This window comes from Mastigoproctus giganteus, chromosome 1 (assembly GCF_048544385.1).
Source record: "Mastigoproctus giganteus isolate SK-2022 chromosome 1, ASM4854438v1, whole genome shotgun sequence".
NCBI lineage: Eukaryota > Metazoa > Arthropoda > Arachnida > Uropygi > Thelyphonidae > Mastigoproctus > Mastigoproctus giganteus.
The window spans coordinates 191,137,478-191,161,154 of NC_143575.1; the positions used below are offsets into that span (position 1 = coordinate 191,137,478).

General features: G+C 36.0%; 1 protein-coding gene across 1 annotated transcript in view; it reads right to left on the reverse strand.

Annotated features, from left to right (window-relative positions):
* Non3 (Ribosome production factor 2-like protein Non3) overlaps nt 1-23,677 on the reverse strand; it is a 155,071-nt gene that overhangs the window by 70,130 nt on the left and 61,264 nt on the right. Inside the window, exon 4 of the mRNA XM_090390187.1 lies at nt 3,437-3,476. Within this exon, the coding sequence (XP_090246313.1) occupies nt 3,437-3,476 (40 nt within the window). The remainder of the gene's footprint in view (nt 1-3,436; nt 3,477-23,677) is intronic.

A 23,677-nucleotide genomic window follows, 5' to 3' on the forward strand; every position in this document is an offset into this window, starting at 1 on the left:
AAGGCAAATTTCCACACATCTATCTTTCCTCAATTTGAATTTATGCCCCTTAGGCTCGTAATCTGAACAAGTGGAAGAATCCCATCAGAACTTAGCGTGCTCAATCCATTCAAAGCCTTATACACCTCAATCAGATCACCTCACAGGTGCTTAGTCTCCAGCGCTGCAATTTGCAGAACTTAAGCCCCTCTCTTGGTAAGAGTATCTGTTCATTCCCTTCACCAACCTTTTTGCATCTTCTCTGTACACGTTGAGGCAAATCTACATCCTTCCTAAAATGAGGCCTCCAGACCTGTACGCAGTACTCAAGGCGTGCCCTGACCATTGCCTTATACAGAGGGACAATCACCTCTTTTTCCCTGCTAGCAAAATTCCTGTATATCATTGACAAAACCCCATGACCTGCCCTGGCAGCCTGTCTGCATTGCTCAGAAAACTTCATATCTCACTGCACAATTACTTCCAGCTTTTTTTTCATTTTCTGCTACCTTCAGTGTAGTACCACACAGTTGGTACGTTCCTCTGGGGTTACTTCTACCCATATGCAGTACTTTGCATTTGTCAATGTTAAACTTCAGTTGCCACTTCTCAGCCCATCTTCCCAGATTTTCTAGATCCTGTTGCAGTAGCACACTGTCATTAACAACCCTGCCAACCTTTGTATCATCTGCAAACTTTGACACTACGCCTGATATACCTTCATCAATATAATTGATACACATACAAAACAACAGTGGACACAACACCAAACCCTGTGGAACTACACTAATAACATTAGTTCACGAAGAGCAATGCCCATTGATTACACCCTTTGTCTTCTCCCACTCAACCATCCCCGTCTGTCTGCACTGCTCAGAAATCTTCATATCTGACTGCACAATTACCCCCAGGTCTTTTCCACTTCCCTGAGTGTAGTACCACAGAGTTGGTATGTTTCTCTTCGGTTATCGCTACCCATATGCAATACTTTGCATTTGTGAATGTTAAACTTCAGTTGCCAACTCTCAGCTCGTCTGCTCAGTTTTTCTAGATCCTGTTGCAGTAGCATACTGTCATTAACAACCCTGCCAACCTTTGCGTTGTCTGCAAACTTGGACATTAAGCCTGATATGCCTTCATCGATAAATACAGAAAACAACAATGGGCCCAACATGGACCCCTAGGGGATTCTGCTAATAACATTAGTCCATGAAAAGCATTGTCCATTGATTACCACTCTGTCTTCTCCCACTCAAACATCCCTTTGCTCATAGCAGCAACTTGCCTTTAATGCCATACTGCTCCAACTTGTACTGAAGTCTTTCACGTGCAACGGTATTAAAAGAATTCCTAAAATCCAAGTATATGATGTCAAAATTATTTTTTGCATCCAGTTCCTTTGTCCACATAAAATATCTCATCAGATTGGTCAGAGAAGACTTCCCCTTAACAAACCCATACTGTGTCTGAACTATAACGGCAGCATTGTCTAGATGATCCTACATTGCTTCTTTAACCAGTGATTCCATTATTTTCCCCAGAACAGAAGTTAAACTGACAGGGTCTGTAATTACTCATGTCACCTTTTAATCTCCTTTGTGAATCGGGGATACAATTTACACATCTCTAGTCTGTAGGGACTCTCTCTTGAGTCCAAGGATGCTTTCATAATCATAGCTAAAGGCCAGCTTACTTCCTTTGCTGCCTCCTTTAATATAACTGGATAGATCCTATCCACCCCAGGTACTGTCCTTACGTTTAACTTCTAGAGTTTCTCCTTCACTTTGCTCTTAGTTATTACAAAATCATTTAACTCCCTTAGAGTTTGATAAACTTCTGGTCTCCACTTCCCTACAGAATTCCTAACGTGTGAATGTAGATGCAAAATACTCATTCGGTTTGTCAGCTACTCGTGCGGAATCATCATAAACCGAACAATTGATACAAGTGAACCGATCTGATTCATCCCTTCCTTCTAGAGTTTACATAAGTAAAGAAGCCTTTACTGTTTTTCTTTGCATCCTTTGCCAAAGATTTCTCGTAATCTGCCTTTGCTTGCCTAACCTTCTTTATGACTTGATTACAATTTTATATCTGCCATAGGCATCAGTGTTTCCTGATAATTTATATTCATCCCATGCATTTTTCTTCTTTGCCACGAGTCTCATTAGTTCATCTGACATCCATTTAGTCCTAAATTGTGAACAGTATTTCTTAGTTGGTATGAAAAGCCTAGTAGCTTCCAAGATTAATTCCTTGAATACTTCCCATTTAAAATTTGCTGTTGGTAACATCATCAGTTGGTCCCGCTGCACAAAATTTAAAAACTGTCTGAGACCATCTTAGCCATCTTTACAAAAGCAAAAATCTTTCCCTTTATCCCTGATGGTAGTTAAATCCTTGAGTAAATTCCACATAAGTACTCTGTGATCACTGCCACCTAGTAGTTCCTTTATCAGCAAATATAGATGGATTGTGCCAACTAGGCTGTGATGGAGTGCGAAGCCCTCCATGGCAGCCCAGTTGTCACAATACATCTATATCTGCAACTTTGGAGGAGATCCTAGAATGATTCCTGTTGAAGACTGGAAAAATTTTTCTGAAGCCTGCTTCATCAAGGGTGTAGTTAGCCGATCTCATGCAGAGGGTTTGCCATGTAAGTTATTCCATATTTTCCAGTTCACAGAACATGTAAAATGACTCATGAACACATACTTCTACAGATGTAATACACTTATGGCTATAAAGTAATGACATAATACATACATTCTTGGGGACCATTAATACCAATATTTATTTGTTATTATTTTTTTCTTTATCCAAATAGTACAATACTCAGGCAACTTGTTGTAAGAGGTGTAGTGTTCTCTGTTGACATTAACAGTAAGTACTTCTCAATGTCAAAAGTAAAATTGGCATGAATTTGATGCAGTGCAATACCACAGAAAAACTGCCTCTGCTACAGACTAAGTACAAAAAGATTTTTTACAGCATCATGGTATATAATATTCAAAATTAAAGTTCATAAATTTAATAAAAAGATTAAAATTAGGAATTTAGCCTGGGGATGGGATCATTCAATATGAAAAGAGAAGTTAGGATTTGGAGCAAGTTATTAATTATATAATAATGAAGAAGTGCTGACAGCTAAGCTACAAGATATGGTAGTAATATGTCTGTAAAGTACAGATTTGAGAGTTAGTTTGCCTATGGCATAGGATTAAAAACCAGCATTGCTATGAGATAAGAATTTCCAACAGCTCTCATTTGCCACTTAAAAAGCCCTTAGGAATTCCTTACCATCACTGATACTCTGATCCGGAAATAATAATAATATCATATCTTTCCACAATGGATGAAAGTGGCAGTCATTATTATCATAGTGTAGTTGGGAAAATAAGTGTGACATTATTACAGAAAAATATCTGATTTAATGTTAATAAAAAGTTATACGTACCAAAGACGTAGCATCTTCAAATGGTCTTATGTCATTTTTTCTATTAAGAGTGGGGGGGGGGGAATAAGAATTATAAAAAGATTAACATATAATATATAATTTCTAAATAAGCATACTTCTAGAAAAATTTAAAAAATCATTTATTACAAAATTGCTAAATATTAAAACAGACAACACTAGACGATGTCAATGGACCAGAAACAAGTGTAACTTATACAACTTGCTGCCAAACAACATATTTGTGTGTTAACAGGCCACAAAGATCACAATTTCCAGCACAAGGTTCATTCGCCAGCTGTTTCAGTGAATGTTATTTGTAAGAGGCTTGAATAAAAATTTAACTGATTAAATTTTTTAGAAAATAACAAAGAAAATAACAGTGCATGCATAATGAAGTGATATGTGACTTGATTTGAATTCCAAACGATACATACAGTGGAATCTCGTTAATACAAAGTTCAAGGGACCTAAATTTTTATGTTTTTTATAACGAGGTTCCCCAAAAGTGTCAAAATTTTACCAGGTTTTTTATTGGTACATACTGTATATCTAAGAATAATAATAAATAATAATATCAAAAATAAATTAATAAAAATAAAATAAAAACAAAAGCCTTGTCTAACAATACAGTAATAAGAATAACATATTTTTTAAAGATTTTATTTTATTTGTAAGATAAACTAAGAAAAAAGCACTATTAACAGAAATGAAAATATTGTACAGTATATATTTTGATATATACAATATTTTAGTATAGCAGTAAAAAGAATTAATCTTAATATAAAAGAAGATAAAAACCATTAACTTTTTAATAAATTAATCTAATTTAAAGAAAGAATCCAATGTTGTTTGCACACTGGATTCTTTCAATATTTTTTTATGCATTTTTAACATAAAAAACGTATTTAAAAAATGCATATTTTTTAAATATGCATTTTTAACTACAGCACAGACGTTATCAAATGCAATAGTTCGTTTCTTTATCAATGTTACTGCAGGCCAACACATTCTCTATTATGCTTAATGCATTTTGGGAGTCTTTTTTTTTTTTTTAGATGGCAGTGTGCACGTTTCTTCGCTTTCGCTGGCAACAAAACATTGTTTTGTTTGGTACCCAGCAGCTCTTCTGGTGTTGGCACTGCAGTGGTAGCAATTTCATCATTCACCTTCACAAACTCTTCAAATTCGCAACAAAATCTACATGCTCCTTCAAATTCCTCTATTCCTCACTGTTGCTATCACATCCATCTGCTGAACCATGTTTTTCGATGATGTTCTCTCCAAAGCCACTCTTTCTGAAGAAGTTGATTATTACACTTGATGTAATACTTTCCCAAGCAATAACAAGATTACAGATAGCATCCAAGACATTCCGATTTAGCTGCAAATTGTTCTCTCCTTCTATGTTGCAGATCAAATACCTTATCAGGTGGGCTCTATATGCTCTCTTGAGGTTATAAATGATGCCTTGATCCGGTAGTTGCATTAAACTGGTGATATTGGGGGGTAAAAACAACAGCCATATATTTGTCAACTTAAGTGTCTCGGCAGAATGCACTGTACAACAGACTAGAATCATCAAAATGTTCCTTTTTTCTGAAGCCATTCTTCCGTCCAATTTTGATAACCAAGACTGAAAAATTGATCGTAAGCCAAGACTTCTATTGGCCTCATAATCACAGGGAAGTTGGTTAATTAAAACATCTTCGCTTGGAAAACTTACCAATCACAAGTGGGCATAGTTTTGTACTGCCATCTGAATTGCAGCAAAACAGAACAGTGAGTCTTTGTTTACTTAATTTTCCACCATGACAAGACTCTCCTCGAACAGCAAATGTTTTGTTTGGCAGCAAATTATAAAATAAACCTGTTTCGTCAAAATTAAAAATATCCTTTGTCTCATTTTTTCAAGGATGAACCGTACAGAACACATCCAGTCTGTAATCTTTTCTTTGTCGACTAATCCACTCACCGCAAACATTTGTGAAACCAAGTTATTCCTCTCTTTAAATTTTTGGAGCCAGCCACTGCTGCATTTAAAGTCACTAATCCCATGTTGCTGAGCTAGATAATTTGCCTTTTCTTGCAAAATCGGACCTGAGAGTGGCAAATTAGATGCACGCATTTGTTGGTACCACTCAAAAAGTTTTGTTTCAAGTTCCTCGTGTTTTGCACTGTGAATTCATTTCCTGTTTTTCATCGCGGCTCCAGTGTCATACACTTCAAGTCTTTTTCGGTTTTTCAGTATTGTAGATAAAGGGATATTGTATTCCTTTGCAATGTCCGTTTTGCTTCTTTCCATCCTATCAGCCTCTTGTATAATTTTTAGTTTAATTTCCAGGCTTAATTCTTAATTCTGTCCGTCTACGTTTTGTTGACATAACACTGCTGGATAAGATTTAATATAAACAAATTTTAAATTAATTTAAAGACACAAGTTCCAAAAAAGACATCAGCTCAGATAAAATGGCACTAAAAATAGATTGCTGTATATGGTAACAAAAGACTCTGAACTGGGGTAACAATTGCAACTGACCTTATTCCCGTGGAGAGAGAGAGAGAGAGAGAGAGGGAGTGCATGTAAACAAGTTAGCTTTTTATTCTTTTGTTAATTTAACAACTTATCCTTCAGAAAGATGTTTTTCAGAGTGTACTTGATGTTGTAGCTATAATAAACTGCTTTTGTTTACACAAAACTAATTTCTAACAAGTCATGCCATCCATCAGGAAGTAGGGAGCCAGGTGGCTGGAGGCAATAATCAGATCGATCTGCCAAGATTTGTATTAAACATACAAAAACCACAATATTTATTTCACACAGGGTGAAAAAGAACTTTGTAATACATATTAACCAAATTTTGTAATAAATGAATATATTTACATAGAAAAGCCTATCCTTTTACAGGGGAATGGTATGTGCTTCATATAAACAAGTACTTTTAAGGGCACAAAAGATCATGTTGTACATGTTGGAACCAATGACATTAAGAGTAAGATATCTACAGATTTACTCAACCAGTCCAGGTCAATGTTGAGTTAGGGTTGAATGTGAAAGTGTTTGCAATTCTGTCCAGACACGATGGGGAGGGAGTATATGATGAGAGCCTTGTCGATCACTTCGGCCCTGGACAGATTGTGCAAGGCTCCAGGGGTAGAATTTTTTTCAGCCTCGTCTGTGCTTGTTGACAGGTGAGACTATTTCGACAGGGATGGGGTACGCTTAAATAGAAAGGGTGCAAGAATATTTGTTGATGCTATCGAGGCAGTGTTAGTTAGGTCGGAAAACTGCTGGCTTGGGGAGGTGGAAATACACAGACTAAAAGGTTAATCGTGGCTGCAGGCAGAGACAAAAGTAATTCTTGCACTGCTTCTATTAGAATGAGCAGCAGCCTGGAAAGCAAGATAATGGATATTTCCAGGACTGCTGGGAGTCATAGTGGAATAAGTAAATACACGGGCTGTGTTAGGGTAACTAAAAGTAGAAACAGGTGCATGTATACTTGCATGTACACCAATCCTAGGAGTATAGTTAATAAATTTGATGAGCTTGAAGTGCTAGTTAAGACATCAAAGGCAGATATGTTGGGATATCAGAGACATGGTGTCGCACAGATATCTGCACTGCAGAATTGTAATTTGGGGAGTACAATGTGTACAGGAAGGATAGACAAGACAGAAAGGGAGGAGAGGTTATGCTGTTAGTTAAGAAACAAAATCTAAGGAAGTGCATCCAATTGATGTTGGTGGACAATGCAGTGTTGAGTCCATTTGGTGTGAAATAAGCACTGGTAAAGGAAAAATGAGTAGGTGTGTGTGTGTGTGTGTGTGTTATAGGTCTAATGAACCTGATGAGTATAATGAGCAATTGTGCAGAGAAATAGAGTGGGCCAATAAATCAGAATGTCTTAATAATGGGGGATTTTAATTTTCCAGATATTGACTGGAACTTGTGGATTGGTCAATCGCACACTAGCTTTTGTGGATTCATTGGATGACTGTTTTCTACAGCAACATGTTCGAGAGGCAACCAGAGGGAGTAATACTCTGATCTGATTATCAGCAGTGATTATTCATGCATTAAGAATTTGCAGATAAAAGAACCATTCGGTGACAGTGATCACAATGTACTGATGTGGGAATTACTTAAAGATGTAACTACCATCAAGGCTAAAGGGAAGGGCTTTTGCTTTCATAAAGGTGAGTACAGAGGTCTCAGACAGTTTTCAAATTCTGTACAGTGCGATCAACTGATGATGTTACTAACATTGAATTCTAAATGGGATGCCTTCAGGGACTTAATTTTGGTGGCTACTAGGCTTTTCATTCCAACTAAGAATACTATTCAAGGCTTAGGACTAAATGGATGTCAGATGAATTAATGAGGCTGGTGGCAGAGAAGAATGTATAGGATGCTTATAAAGTATCAGGTGACATGGAAGCCTATGGCAGGTATAAACTAGTCTGTAATCAAGTCACAAAGGAGGTTAGACAGGCGAAGGCAGATTACGAGAAATCTTTGGCAAATGATGCAAAGAAAAACAACAAAGAATTCTTAATTATGTAAACTCCAGAAGGAAAGGGATGAATCAGATTGGACCACTTAACATAGATGGGTTGACTATTGATGATCATGCTCAGGTAGCTGACAAACTGAATAAGGATTTTGCATCTACATTTACACATGAGGAGTCATTCAATGAGGGGAGTGCCAGAAGTTTATCAAACCAACAGGGAGCTAAGTGATTTTGTAATAACTAAGAGTAAAGTGGAAGAGAAATTGTTGAAGTTAAACATAAGGACAGCAACTGGGGTGGACGGGATCTATCCAGTTATATTAAAGGAGGCAGCAAAGGAAGTAAGCAAACCCTTAGCCATAATTATGAGAGCTTCCTTGGACTCAGGGGAGCTTCCCCATGCACTGGAGGTGTGCAAATGTATCACCAATTCATAAAGGGGGTTCAAAAGGTGCAAGTCTGCAGTAATAGTTAAGACACAGCATATGTTTGTAAAAGGGAGGTCTTGCCTGACCAATTTGATTAGATACTATGATGTGGTCACAAAGGAACTGAATGCCAAAAATAATTTTGATATCATATACTTGGATTTCAGGAAAGCTTTTGATACTGTTGCACATGGTAGACTGCTGTACAAATTGGAGAGGTATGGCATTAAGGGTAAGTTGCTACAATGGATAAAGGGATGGTTGAGTGGGAGATACAGAGTGGTAATCAATGGACACTGCTCTTTGTGGAAAAATATTGTTAGTGGGGTTCCCCAACGTTTGGTGTTGGGTTCATTGTTGTTTTGTATATTTATCAATGATATTGATGAAGGTATATCAGGTTTAATGTCCAAGTTTGCAGATGATACAAAGGTTGGCAGGGTTGTTAATTACAGTAAAGACAGTATGCTACTCCAACTGGGTCTAGATAATTTGGAAAAACGGGCTGAGAAGTGGCAACTGAAGTTTAACATTGACAAATGCAAAGTACTACATATGGGTAACGATAACTGAAGAGAAACGTACCAACTCCGTGTTACTACACTCAGGGAAGTGGAAAAGACCTGGGATAATTGTGCAGTCAAATATGAAGTTCGCTGAGCAGTGTAGATGGACTGCCAGGGCAGGTCATGCTGTTTGGTTTTTTTTTTTAGGAGCATTAGCAACTAAGGCCATATTGCTCCGGGATATGCGGTGGTCATTCCCTGACCTTTCCGCATCCTCCATATTTGGTGGTGACGGGCTCGAACCCCGGTTTAATCAAGAAGCGTGTGCTATGCACTGCTGCTCCTTCCCACCTGGCTACGGAGGCGCCTAGGTCATGCAGTCTTGTCAATGATATATAGGAATTTTGCTAGCAGGGACAGGGAGGTGATTATCCCGTTATACAAGGCAATAGTCAGGCCACACCTAGCGTACTGTGTACAGGTCTGGAGGCCTCATTTTAGGAAGGATGTAGAGTTGCTAGAATGAGTACAAAGAAGGGCAACAAGATTGGTGAGGGGAACAAAGAGGTGCTCTTACGAAGAAAGGCTTAAATTCTGCAAATTGCAGTGCCTGGAGAGTAGGCACCTGCAAGGTGATCTGATTGAGGTGTATAAGGCCTTGAATGGGTTGAACAATCTGAACACTGATTGGATTCTTCCTCTTGCTCAGACTAAGAATCTGAGGAGGCACAGTTTCAAATTGAGGAAAGATGGTTGTAGAATGGATGTGCGGAAATTTTCCTTTAGCCAGCGGGTAGTTGATTGGTGGAACAGGCTTCCATCTTTTGTTGTGGAAGCTAATAGCCTAAATAAATTTAAGGCTGAGCTGGGAAACGAATGGAAGGGTGAAATGCAAGCATATTTTTTTTTTTTTTTTTTTTGGGAGATGGTGCATAAGCTTGCTTTCTTGCATCATATGCCTCTACTAATGCTTTGTATAAACTGAGTTTGTATTAAGATTTTACTATACTATATATATATACAATATATTGCCAAAAGTAATTGGACACTTGCATGTTTTAAAGAATCTTTTATTAATATAACATTTAGTGTGTTAGGCTCATATTTGGCTTTAATTACACGCTGTATTTAATTACATTCTGTATTCAGTAGACTTCAAACCATTTTTGATAAGAGTATTTTGGTCGGTTCCTCCTCCAGCACACCACAGCAGTCAGTGTTGGTGTATTGGCTTGGTTCAAAGCAAGTGTTCCAGTTCATCCTCATGTTGTTCAATAGGATTAACGTCAGGAGTTCTGGGCAGAGTGAAGATTTTGCATGCCCATATGTCATCCCAGCTTGGGCAGTATGACATGGTGATCTGTAATGCTAAAACATAAGACCCTCACCACATTGCTGCCACAGTGTAAGAACTCTCCAGAATGTCAATGTACCACATAGCATTGATTGTTCCAGAAACAATGACCAAAAGTCTAAGCCCAAACCCTGAGAAACAACCCCAGACAGCACTTCTGAAAAAATTCACAGTTGGAGCAACACACTGATAAATAATATTCCCTACTATGGGAAATATTATTTAGAGTCCAATTAAGATGGTTGTCAACAGTGAAGTTAACGCTATGTATTACAAAATGCCTGGCTTGTCTGCTGCAGCTTTTCCGAAAAATCCAATGCTATGCAGCTCCCTACCAATCATCCTTCTACCAATGAGTTCCTGTGTCCACTGTATTCGATGAGAATAAGATCTACACACCACTTCTAGATATCCTCTTGTCTCTTTCCATTAATTTTTGTGTTCTACCCTAAAGTTTCCCTGAAATAACATGAACATACCGACTGCTAACATGACATTCCATGACGGCACCCTAATAAAAGTCAAAAATTGCTTATTCAATATTCTAGCAAAGGCTTATTTTTACAGTACGTACCTCATTTATCCGTATGTCAAAATACGTTAAACTTTAGAAGGTAAAAGACATTACAAATGTAAATTAATAGAAAATTCGAAAACATTAGTAGCTTTAAGACTAAGCCCGGAGGAAGAAGAAATGCACCACCCGTTTCCTCCGGTTGTCATCTTATAAAATCACTATGTACAGGGAAACTAAAATCTTGAAAATTAAAACGTAAGGAGCCAGGAGTCTAAACAACAGACTTTCGAAGACATTTATCATCAGTTGGCTAAAGATATGAGTACAGACGGAGTTTAAAAAGGTTCAAGAATTCCCATGATGCTTTCGCTCAGAAAGCATCAAGAATATATTAAGTTATCGTGGGAATGTAATGCATGTGACTGTGACATATGGATAAATGAGGTAAGTACCGGAAAAATAATCCTCTGCTAGAATATTGAATTGAGCAATCAAAAAACGGTTCTTTAAGATTTATTATAAATTCTTATTTGCTCAATGCTTGTTTGACCATTTACTGTATTTTGTTCATCTGCTTCTAGCATGAACACAGTTGGTTTTATACCTATTCAAGACATGAATAGTGAGTATGGTTTGTTTTTTCCCAACTCACAGGTGTGTCTGATAATTTTGACAATACAGCATATCATGAGTTATCCTTGCTACATTCAGTAGATGTTTGATAGGTTTTCACAAGAGTCAGTCAATCATTTGTCCAATTTCACCTTACTAAAACATACCATTACACACTAAATGTTTTTGGAACCTTTGCGAAATGGGTAGTTACTCAAAGGTAGAGGGGCAGGTTTCGAAAAAGTTCACAGAAAGGCCCATTGGAACTGGGATAAAAAAAAAAGAAAAAAAAAAGGCTCTCATTCTATAGGTTAACACAGTTAAATTTTACTGGTTGTGACAATGCAAACAAATGAAAAAATATAAAAAAATTACATATTTTCTGCAGACTGTTTCAACCTAAGTTGGCACCAATGAGAAAGATACAAGGTCTCCTCATAACAATGTACAATGTCATAATATGCTCTGTTTCTTCTGTAGCATACTACAATCATTTTATTTTTGGCAATATAACAAAAAATAATATAAAAATATATTAAGTTATCAGTTGTAATATTTGATCAGTATAAAATTAAAACAAAATTAGTAGGCGGTTTTGAACATACTGGAACACTGAACTATGATGGTACAATTAAATGATCTGCATGGTCTCCATTTCAGCATTAATCTGAAAAATGGTTTTCCTAGAAATGAAAGTTTAATATAGTTATTTTATTAAGAATGGAAGTGATAATCTTGGGCAGTTTTTCTAGAAGTTTTTTTTAATATAAATTCATTAACAGCAATATATTATTTCATTTCATAAAATTTTGCTGAACACTACTACTCTTCAAAAGTTTCTCATCATTATTTCTGAAAAACAGATGTTTCAGATCACAAAGTTGACAGTGAAGACAACCAGGTTTAAACACTGCAGTCTGTCCAAAGGTCAAAGTGAAACAATGTCAATCATGAGAGTGATGTCACTTTTACACAAGAACAGATGTAAATTAAAATTAATAGAGAAAATATCTAATGTTTACTGTGCCAGTTCTGTAAAAATGTATAGATCCAAATTTACATAATGTTAAACGCTATCAATATCAGTGAATTATTTTCTATATTCAAGATTATTAAACAGGTGCAAACTGATTAAAACAGGCTTTTCTTTGGTGTCAACTCAGGGTGAAACAGAGTGTAATCATATTCTTTGCAACTGATCCTCAATTGGCATAGTTACACTATTACATACTGTAAAGTATGTAAATCAGACAGCCAGCTGTGCCATTTGAACTCTTTTTACTATAAATCATTTCAATTTATCAGGTGTCTATACTCCTGATAAATTGAAATGATAATGAATTTGTCTATACAAAAAGAAATAAGAGGAAGCATCAAATAAAAATTTTTTTTTTATTACTCATCACTTTTTTTTTTTTTGAAAAATAAAATATCAAACTCCACCCCACTTTAGGCACTCCTCCTAACTATTTACTTCACTTATTCCAACCAGATATTTTATAAGTGTTTTTGTTGCTGCTGGAATCATGTTTGATAGCTTTGTTCAGTTCATCTGTGTGGAATGGCCATTTTACCATATCATTTTTCAGCTCTTCCAAAAACATGAAATCATAAACGATAGTAGCAGCAGACCCATCACTGATATCCAGCTCCCTGGCCACATCAACTTATATGCCAACCTGCCTTGATGACAATGAAGACATTTTGACTTCTATCATGACTGTGCGAGCTTATCCTATGTGAGGGTCACCCTCCAGAGTTTTTTTTCTTAACCATAACACAATTTGTACACTTTTAGGTGCAATATACAACTTTTCCACATTCCAGTGAATTTCTGTGGGGGAGAGATATGCTCTCTGCTGTAAGAAAATGAATAACACTATGGTGCACTAACTCAAATGCACCTGTCACTCTAAACCATACTGTCTTTGTTGCTGTAGATTACTTGCCATACATACAGTACAACATTGCCTTATTATTCAATAGAAGCATTAGTAACAGTCACTAAATTTTCACATATTGGTCCATAATTTAAAGCAAAATTAAAATGTCATTTTCAATTGACTCTCCACATCCCACTTTATTAATTTGATCAGGTAAAATTTTTTTGGCTTCATCTTAAACTGAAGATTATCTTTAATTCAATAAGGGCTTGCATCTGATGAGTATGGGCTTGGCACACCCAGGGTCCTGAGCTGGATATCATCATTCTTCTCTCTCTCTCTCTCTCTCTCTCTCTCTCTCTCTCTCTCTCTCTCTCTCTCTCTCTCTCTCACAGGGTAACTCAGAAATTTTTTTTTGGCTGGTGCATCATAAGCTGCAGGCTTCCTTGCACCATGTGGCTAATAATAATAATATCCATCAAAATTAAAATACACAACTAAAAAAAAATTATAGGAGGATAATTGGCTGATGTGTTATAAGCTTGCTTTCTTGCATCATATGCCACTACTACTAATAATAATATCCTGTGATTTTGGTTGCATTTTGTCTTTTAGATAAGATCAATGCCTCTGTTTTTATATATTTCATTTGTGCCCTTTTAATTTTGAAGTTTAATATTTTAAACTTAAAAAGTTTAGTTTTTCTAATTATTGCTCTTGAGAAGTGGAGAAAAAAGTGGAAAGGGGAGGATTCATTGATTTTTCAATGATTTTGTTTTCTCAAATGTGTACTGTTAGATACTCTGCAGTAAAGAAAGTTCTTCCATTTCATACATGAAAAAGTAATTTATTTTTCAGAATATTCCTCAAAATTTAATTTCCTACAGATATTATTTTTGTGTGTGTTGATGTAAAAATGAGAACAGTGGGATTTACTCAATGACGTAACTACTATCAGGGGTAAAGGGAAGGGTTTTTACTTTCATAAAGGTGACTACAGTGGGTTCAGACAGTTTTTAAATCATATACAGTGAAACCAACTAAAGATGTTACCAATAGCAAATTCTAAATGGAAAGCATTCAAGGAATTAATCTTGGAAGCTACTAGGCTTTTCATACCAACCAAATAATACTGTTCAAGATTCAGGCTTAAATGGGTGCCAGATGAACTAATAAGAGTCGATGTGAGAGAAGAAAAATCCACAGGATGCATGTAGATTACCAGGAGACACAGAACCCTATGGTAGATATAAGCTAGTCTGTAATCAAATCATAAATGAGGTCAGGCAAGTGAAGGCAGATTACAAGTAATCTTTGGCAAAGGATACAAAGAAAACAGCAAAGACTTCTTTACTTATATAAACTCTAGAAGAAAGGATATGAACCAGATTGGTCCAGTTGATATCAATGGTTTGATTTATGATGATTCTGCTCAGGTAGCTGACAAACTGAATGAGTATTTTGCATCTACATTCACACATGAGGAATTCTATAGGGAAATGGAGGCCAGAAGCTTATCAAACTCTAACAGGAAGCTAAATGATTTTGTAATAACTGAGAGCAAAGTGGAGGAGAAACTGTTGAAGTTAAACATAAGGAAGGTACCTGGTGTGGATAGGGTTCTATCCAATTATATTAAAAGAGGCAGCAAAGGAAGTAAGCAAAACCTTAGCCATAATTATGAGAGCATCCTTGGACTGAGGGGAGGTCCCCACAGACTGGAGATGTGCAAATGTGTCCCCAATTCACAAAGGGGGATCAAAGGGTAAGAGTAATTACAGACCTGTTAGTTTAACTTCTGTTCAAGGGAAAATAATGGAGCCACTGGCTAAAGAAGCATTGCAGGATCATCTAGAGAAGACTGCAGTAATAATTCAGACACAGCATGGGTTTGTTAAGGGGAATCTTGTCCGGCCAATTTGATTGGATACTATGATGTGATCACAAAGGAACTGGATGCAAAAAATAATTTTGATATCATATACTTGGATTTCAAGAATGCTTTTAATACTGTTGCACATGGAAGACTACTGTACAAATTGGAGCATTATCGCATTAAAGGCAAGTTGCTGCTATGGATAAAAGGAGGTTGAGTGGTAATCAATGGACACTGCTCTTCATGGACTAATGTTATTACTGGATTCCCCCCACCCAGGTTCAGTGTTTGGGCCCCACTGTTGTTTTCTGTATTTATCAATGATACTGATGGCTTAATATCTAAGTTTGCAGACGATGCGAAGGTTGGTATGGTTGTTAATGACAGTAATGATAGTACAGTACTGCAATAGGATCTTAAAAAGTTGAACAAATGGGATGAGGGTGGCAAATGTAAAGTACTGCATATGGGTAGCAGTAACCCCAGATTAATGTATCAACTGGATGGTACTACACTCAGGGTAGTGGAGAATGAAAAAGACCAGGGAGTAATTGTGCAGTCAGACATGAACTTTTCTGAGCAGTGAAGATAGGCTGCAAGAGCAGCTCATGAGATCTTGTCAATGATATGCAGGAATTTTTCTTGCAGGGATAATGAGGTGATTATCCCCTTGTATAAGGCAATGGTCAGGCCACACACTGAGGACTGCATACAGGTCTGTAAGCCTCATTTTAGGAAGGATGTAGAGCTGCTGGTATGAGTACAAAGAAGGGCAACGAGATTAGTGAATGGAACAAAAGAGTACTCTTACCAAGGAAGGCATATCAGGCTTAATGTCTTGCCAGTTCTGCAAATTGCAGCGTCTGGAAACTAGGCACTTGTGAGGTGATCTGATTAAAGTGTATAAGGCCTTGAATGGTTTGAGGAAGCTCAATGCTGATGGGATTCTTCCTCTTGCTCAGATTACGCACCCTAATAGGGCATAAATTCAAACTGAGGAAAGGCAGTAGTAGAACAGACGTGCAGAACTTTGCCTTTAGGTAGCGTGTGGGTGATTGCTGGAACAAACTTCATCTGTAGTTGTGAAGGTTGACAGATGAAATTAATCCAAGGCAGAACTAGACAAATTTATGGAGTGAATGGATGGGTGAAATGGGAAGGGGTTTTTTTTTTTTTGGAACTGGAAAAAACACAAATTTTTCATGTTTGGACAGCTTTCTATATTGGATTTGTTTAAAAAATAAAGATAAAAATTCATATTTATAATTTACAAAAGATTCATCTTTTAATTTCATTCTTTTTAAATCTGAATTAATCATTTCAGCTTTTGACATGCGTATATTTTCTATATGTATTTGAAAGGCTCTCCCCTCCCCACAAAGAAAAGTCCCTAAATGCAAAAGTTTTCAATATTCAGTGATGTGTAATCAAGAAATAAAATAATATATATATATATATATATATATATGTAAACTTAAGTGAGAATAATGATTAAAATAAAAATAAAATAATATATATATATATATATGTAAACTTAAGTGAGAATAATGATTAAAATAAAAATAAAATAAATAAAAATGCCAGCAGCATGGCAAGACAGAAGAGCGAAAATTGTAAAATTATAGATAACAATCAAACCAACAGGGAGGGAAGAGAATAAAATTATTACAGCAGAAACTTTCAAAGATATCCTCTTTTAATGTAAGATTCGTTTTTCAATTATTTCAAACATTATTCAAATATAAATGACAGTAGTGGGCTGATTTGCTAACGCTGCACCTGTGCTGCCATCCATAGTTCATGTTTTGCCTATATAATCTGGTTAAGATTACTTTTGTCAGTGATGTGGCTTTGCATTTCAGTGCTTGTAACTGTCCTATTTTTAATTTTCGCTGCATCAGGACCACCACTATTCAAGTCCTCTGCACTGGCGGTTCGATCCGGGGATCGGATAGTGGTTACTGATCTTTCGATTGATTCACCTTTGTGGCGATTTGTCTAGCGATCGAAATGCAGCGATTCCCTGACCATTATTGGCCTTGTGGTCCTTTGTTGAGATGGGGCATAATGGTTAGTCTATTTCTGTTTTATTTTATTTTATTGTAGTTGTTCACATCTCTGCCTGTGATATTTCACATAAATTTGAACCTGGTGCCCGTCAGAGGGGGTGCCATTAAATTTTATTTAATTGGCTATTCAAAATTTAATTGATTATATTTTATTACCTTTGTATTTACGCTTTCTAAATTATCTTTGAGAGTTTCTGCTGCAATAATTTTATTCTCTTCCCTCCCTGTTGGTTTGATCGTTACGTATAATTTCACAATTTTCGCTCGTCTGTCTTGCCATGCTGCTGGCATTTTTATTTATTTTATTTTTATCATTATTCTCACTTAAGTTTATATCTCAAGCGTCATGTAGAGGAAAATGCTCTTTGCTGCCTCTGATGTATGTTTTACCCTCTTTTAATGTAAGATTCGTTTTTCAATTATTTCAAACATTATTCAAATATAAGTATATACATATATTATTTTTTTCTCAATTACACAGTTAGATAAGTAGATTAGTATACAGTAATACCCCAAAGTTACGTGATAGGTGGGTCCGACAAAAATCGCTTAAGTCGAATTCGCGTAAGTCGGGGTACAACTTTGCATATAAATACATATAAATTTTTTTTAATTGGGACCAAGGACTAACAAAAACATTAGTTTAGAAGAAAAATATTAATAAAATTGCAGTTCTTTATACATATTAATACAAAATATGTATTAAAAAAATAAATGACTTACGTAAAAAAGTTATTTCGATGTCTATGGCTTCATAAAATCTAACAAATTCGTCTGACGACACAGAGATTTCTTTTTTTCACGCAGAATTTCTTCGTAGCAAGCTAATAATTTTTTTTATTCCTTGCTTTGTAGCTATAACACATTCTTCATTGGAGTCTATGTTTTCTAAAATTTTTAAGCCCTTTTCAACTGAGCTGAGACCTTCTGTCAAGTTTGCAATTGTCATGTGCTTTTCGCCGTTGCCTTATTTAGGCCTGTAGCATGAGCAATATCACATGGTCTTTCATTTCGCTCAAAGCGTTTCACAATTTCATATTTTTTCTCTATCGACAGAAGCGGACTGGCCATAAGCCTTACCGGGCAAACCCCGGTGGGCCTGTGTGATTTTGGCCATAAACCATAGTATGAGGCCACTATAAATTTTTGACCCAGTCTGCCTCTGTTTATCGATAATTGCTTTTCTTTTTCTCTCTGAATCTGCAGTGTCTTCACCAGTATGCTTCCTTTTCACACCTTTTAAGTATTTTACTCATTTTTAGGGAATAAAGCACAATTACAAAACGAGGAGGCACGCTTGATACGCATTAACAAAGCTGTGCACATGTAGCAACTGAATAAACAACACCATAAAGGAAGAGATACACTTAACACCTCACATTTCTAGGGGTTACTACCATAAAACAATAAAAATCCAGTTGCGTTTCTGCTAGTGGAATCTGTTATAAACTGGTAGTAAACTCGATCTAATTGTTCACTGATATAAAAAACATAAATACATTTTCAGAATCTTCTCTTCATTCCTATCATGTTGCATTCGGTTGGGGTGATTCTGCGTTCGACTGCTATTTCTTGTAAACACAAAGGCGAATCGTGCATAAGCCAATTCAGTTAGTGTTATATTATAAGATATCGTTACCGTATTTATAAATAGTGTATGATCGAATTCGCCTTTGTGTATACGGCTCGACCGACGCGATCCATTTCTCCCGTGAAAACGATGTAATTTCCGACAAACGTTGAGCACGAATTCGAATGCACACATATAAATATGACAGTTGGAATACAAATCCTTGTATATGTGTGCAGCTCATGCACACATATACAAGAATTTTAAGTTGAATTTTGTTCATCTTTCGCTCTCACTCTCCGCCGTCACACTGTATATCGATAACATATGAAAAACGACCTTGAAGATAGTGGGCGGCAGTGTTGCCAAACGAAAAAATCAAGAACTGCGGAACTCTGAGTTCGTGTAAGTTGGGGTAGCGTAAGTCGGGGTATTACTGTATAAGATTAGAGTCGCTAATATTCACTACAACCACTTTTTATTAATACATTTTATAAATATAATATACATAAAGGCCCGACGTAGCTGAGTGGTCAGGAGAATGAGTGCAGTAGCACATGCTCTTTGAGTGGAATGGGGTTCAAGCCTGTGACTGTTAAATATGATTAACATTTTCATCGATTGGTTTATTATAAACTCCACTGATCTGGTGGTCGTGCCTGAGTATAAACAAGAACATTTTAAAAATAATAGGATGTATTGATAAATCTAAGGAATAAAAGTTTTTGCTGTTTTTCTTTGCATCCATTGCCGAAGATTTCTCGTAATCTGCCTTTGCTTGCCTAAGGCAGATTACGAGAAAGACTAGCTTATATCTACCATAGGCGTATGTGTTGCCTGATAATTTATAATTTATTCATCCTAAAGGCTCTTTACAGGTTCATCCTCACCTTTAATTTCACATCTAAACACTTGCTTGACCTTATAACAGATATCTGTAAATTTAAATTAAAATCCAATATCAATCTAACCAGCCAAGATAATAATAATAATAATAATATCATATTTAAATAATACTTTCCTGGACAATTTCAACATTAATAGTTGCATTAATAAATCTACTGACCTACTTCCAACTGGCTGCCAAAACTTGAACATTATACCCAGATTCAGATATTCTAAACCTTTTGGACTCAGTCTGTAATTACAAACTAGCAACCAACATGGATAAATTTAATCTGAACCAGTTTCCAATAGATGTATTTGCAATCAGGCCAATTACAAACTTTTCGTTGATGCACACTATGGTCACATCGTAACAGGCAATTTAGTTATTATACCTAACCAGGAACTCAGAAACACCATGTCCTATGGCTTTAAATATAGACTTTAATATCAGCTTTAAACTTTTCAAAAAAACAGTTGTACCATGATCTGCTTAACTTGTTTTAAGTTTTCTTACCATCACAACATCCCCACTGAAGCAATCCAACTATGGATTCATTCAGTACTAGCTATGATACTACAGTATTATAAGCCATCATTTCCACTAGTACAAAACATCTGAAGGATTAAAGTTCCATTTTTTTCCATATTAAAACAACAACTGGCAGACCTACACAAACATTTTATCATCACCCCCTGTTGATAAAGTCTCCTGCAACTATGCCATAATCTGTAAAGCCTTTTATTTCTATACATTAAATGAAGAACTAAATTCCAGTGCCACCTACACGGCCACCACTAACAACAGCAGTATTATTACTAATAAGTTAATTGCTTTCAGTAAGAAACTAAAAATCAGCTTTAATAATTACAATTTCCTTATGTTTACTTCATACCCTAGTTCCACAAAAGCCTCACAGGTTTCAGGTTTGTCACTTCTGCAAGCATAGTTACACCCATAAACCTGGCAAAACTTTAAGAAGATTACTTAAACTTATCATGGACATCCTTCCTTATAGTAGAATAATTAACAATAATATACCAGCTATTAATGTCATAAATACTGGCAACAAATCCCATGTTCAAACTTTTGATTTTAACAGTCTATTCACCTTTGTTAGGTCAATACCTAACAAACTTAAAATTAGTCTTGAATAAAATTTACAACCACAAACACACTATTGTTTGTAATTCAGTTTATTGGAGCAATCTCATTACTTTGTGCGTGATTCCAATAACTACATTTTTGATGGCAAATTGGTATACCTACAAACCAAAGGTACCCCCCCTATGGGTAGCCCCGCTAGCTGTGTCTTAGCTAACCTATATCTATACTGGTCTGAGACCTCTTTACCCTCAGACAATGCTTTACAGATATATTGATGACTTATTAGTATTCAACTACCCTACATTTATACAGGACTTTGCTGGTATTTACATTTCAAAACTTACTCTGGAGAAAATACGCAAGAATGACTATTCAGCCAATTACTTAGACCTGGATATCAACATCAACAGTCCTTGTACCACAACTGACATATATATATATATATATATATATATATATATATATATATATATATATAATAAAAGAAACACTTTAAACTTTAATGTAGTTAGTTTTACCCACTGGCATCAAAAAAGCATTGAATATTTTGAAATTTAAAAAACTTATATAGACAACAACATTGATATAAACAACATAATTGCAGGTTGATTCTATATTACTTTCAGGCCTGTACATAATGTATAGTCATAGTGTAGAAAGCTTGTGCCCACGGACTGGCTTATTATGGGGGTATTTTGTTTTGTTATGTCCTACTTACTATTTTGTCATCTTTACGATTATTTTTATATTTCTTAACTGACATTATTTAGTCAAATATTTACAATAACAATACCAATACTGACTTAAACACGAGATGTATGTCCAGTCCTCCATCCAGGGGCCGACTTTGGTAAGGGTTTCGCAACTCCAGACAGCCCAAGCACAACTACATTCCCCCTATTCCACTTGTTTTCTGCTGTCGTTTCAAAATTTATTTCTCGTGTGCGATTAGGCTGGCCGAAAGCAATATTGAGATGCTATCTTTTTTGCTTTCACTTTTTTTTTTGTCTTAAGCAAAGTTGAATGTGTGTTCAACAGTACTTTGTCATTTATTCTCCTTTTACTGACACATTTGCATCATTTGTTTAATTGCTTACTTCTCCGTCACACAGGCAAGGTTCACTGACCATTTCACACCTCTCCCCCCACACACTTCGAGTTACTTCAACTGATATAAATATACATAGAACTATCGGCTCATTTCTTTGGATTCCCATACAGCCCTACGATCACTACACTGCTAATTTCACCATCTCTGATCTTATCCTACAGTAAGTTGTCAAAAAACCTGACTTTATTCTTTCGTCTTAAGTTTACTTTGTTTAAATTTCAAACTGGGCATAAATTGCCTTCTTTCATACTGTCACTCTTTTTTTTTCCTTTGACAGAATTTATCAGTTTTATTCTAGCATTTCTTCTTTGACAGAATTTATCGGTTTTATTTATTTTTGAATTATATTCTTTTTATTCCTTCCGTTTTGGTCTCTGCCGGGTCGGCTATGATGTATACGTTTCATATGTATACATCATAACAGAAACAGAGACCTTGCTTATTGCTGTAGCTCCTACGGTTTTGGATGCCAACCCTTTGAAGACTTAAAGTCCTGGGACCTACAGCATTAAGTACCATTTTATTATTTTTAAGTTAATCTTAATTTCAGGTAATCTGCTTTTACCTTGCAGGTATTCTCAATTTATTTCATTGTAATTACACTTGACAGGCCAGCAACCTACTCAATACACTGATCAAATATATTTGTCTCTCTCTCTCTCTCTCTCTCTATATATATATATATATATATATATATAGTATGTAGAAAGTGTGAAGAAGATTTTTGTTTAATCCTATTGAACCTACGGTATACGCCAGAAGTGAATTTGATTAAATGGATAAGGAATGTAGCGATATATGGTAGGGTGAGGTGACTGGGTAAGATATGAAAAAGAGAGAGACAATTAGTTGGCAAGAAATTAAAATAAGAAATGAAAATGCGGCCAAAATAAGAATACATTAGTGTTTTTCACAATTTCAGTGTCTTCATCAGAGGACATCCATTGAAATTATGAGAAAGACAGAAATGTTCTTGCTTCTGTTTCCAACATGTTCTGCATACGACAGTGCACATGTGCTGTAGACACGTGTTAAGAACGAGATTTGAAATTTTGTGGTAAGAATAAGGTCTAATAAATTGTGCCAATAAATGTAATTATATTACGTAGGGTATACAGATCACGGATGACCTTACAAAAAAGAATTGAAAAAAAAAAGTGAACTAACGATACCAGAATGTAAAAATAGGCAAGAAGAAAGGAACTTACCATTACATTGTAAGACTGAAAATGACCAAGATGGCGGTGTGCCAGTATATTTATGTATAGGTATGCTAGCGGTTCCTAGTGTTAGAAAATGGTCCGCAGGGGGGGGGGGCAGATTGCATGGTATGGTGTCTGTAGGCTAGTTGGATGTATAAATTGAAATGCAATATGTGGTGATGAATGCAGTTAAATACATGGTGCCCAAACTACCCAGGATAGTTGAGAGATATAATAGCTAACAAAGGAACGGTGAAAAGCAGCTAAACTTTAAGGTGAAAAATAGATTGGGTAAAGTAAGAAGGTAGTATCTGCATATTGCGTTCGACAAACTAATGGCTCACAGGGCATAAGTAGGGACAAGTAAAGCAGAAAGATGAAGTACAGGTAAGTAATTGGGCTCGAGTAGTTTGAGATTGCAAACCCATTCCTAAAGTTAGAACCCTGAATGAAGGTCTGGGAGTGAGTACATCGTGTATTTATAGTCAGTTGTGTGAGTGAGAAAAATATGATAGATAATGGAATGAAAATTAAAAATATGGTTAATACACTGTGTTAGGCCAATTGGTGGGTACAGATTTTCTAAGCTGTAAGACACCACAGAGG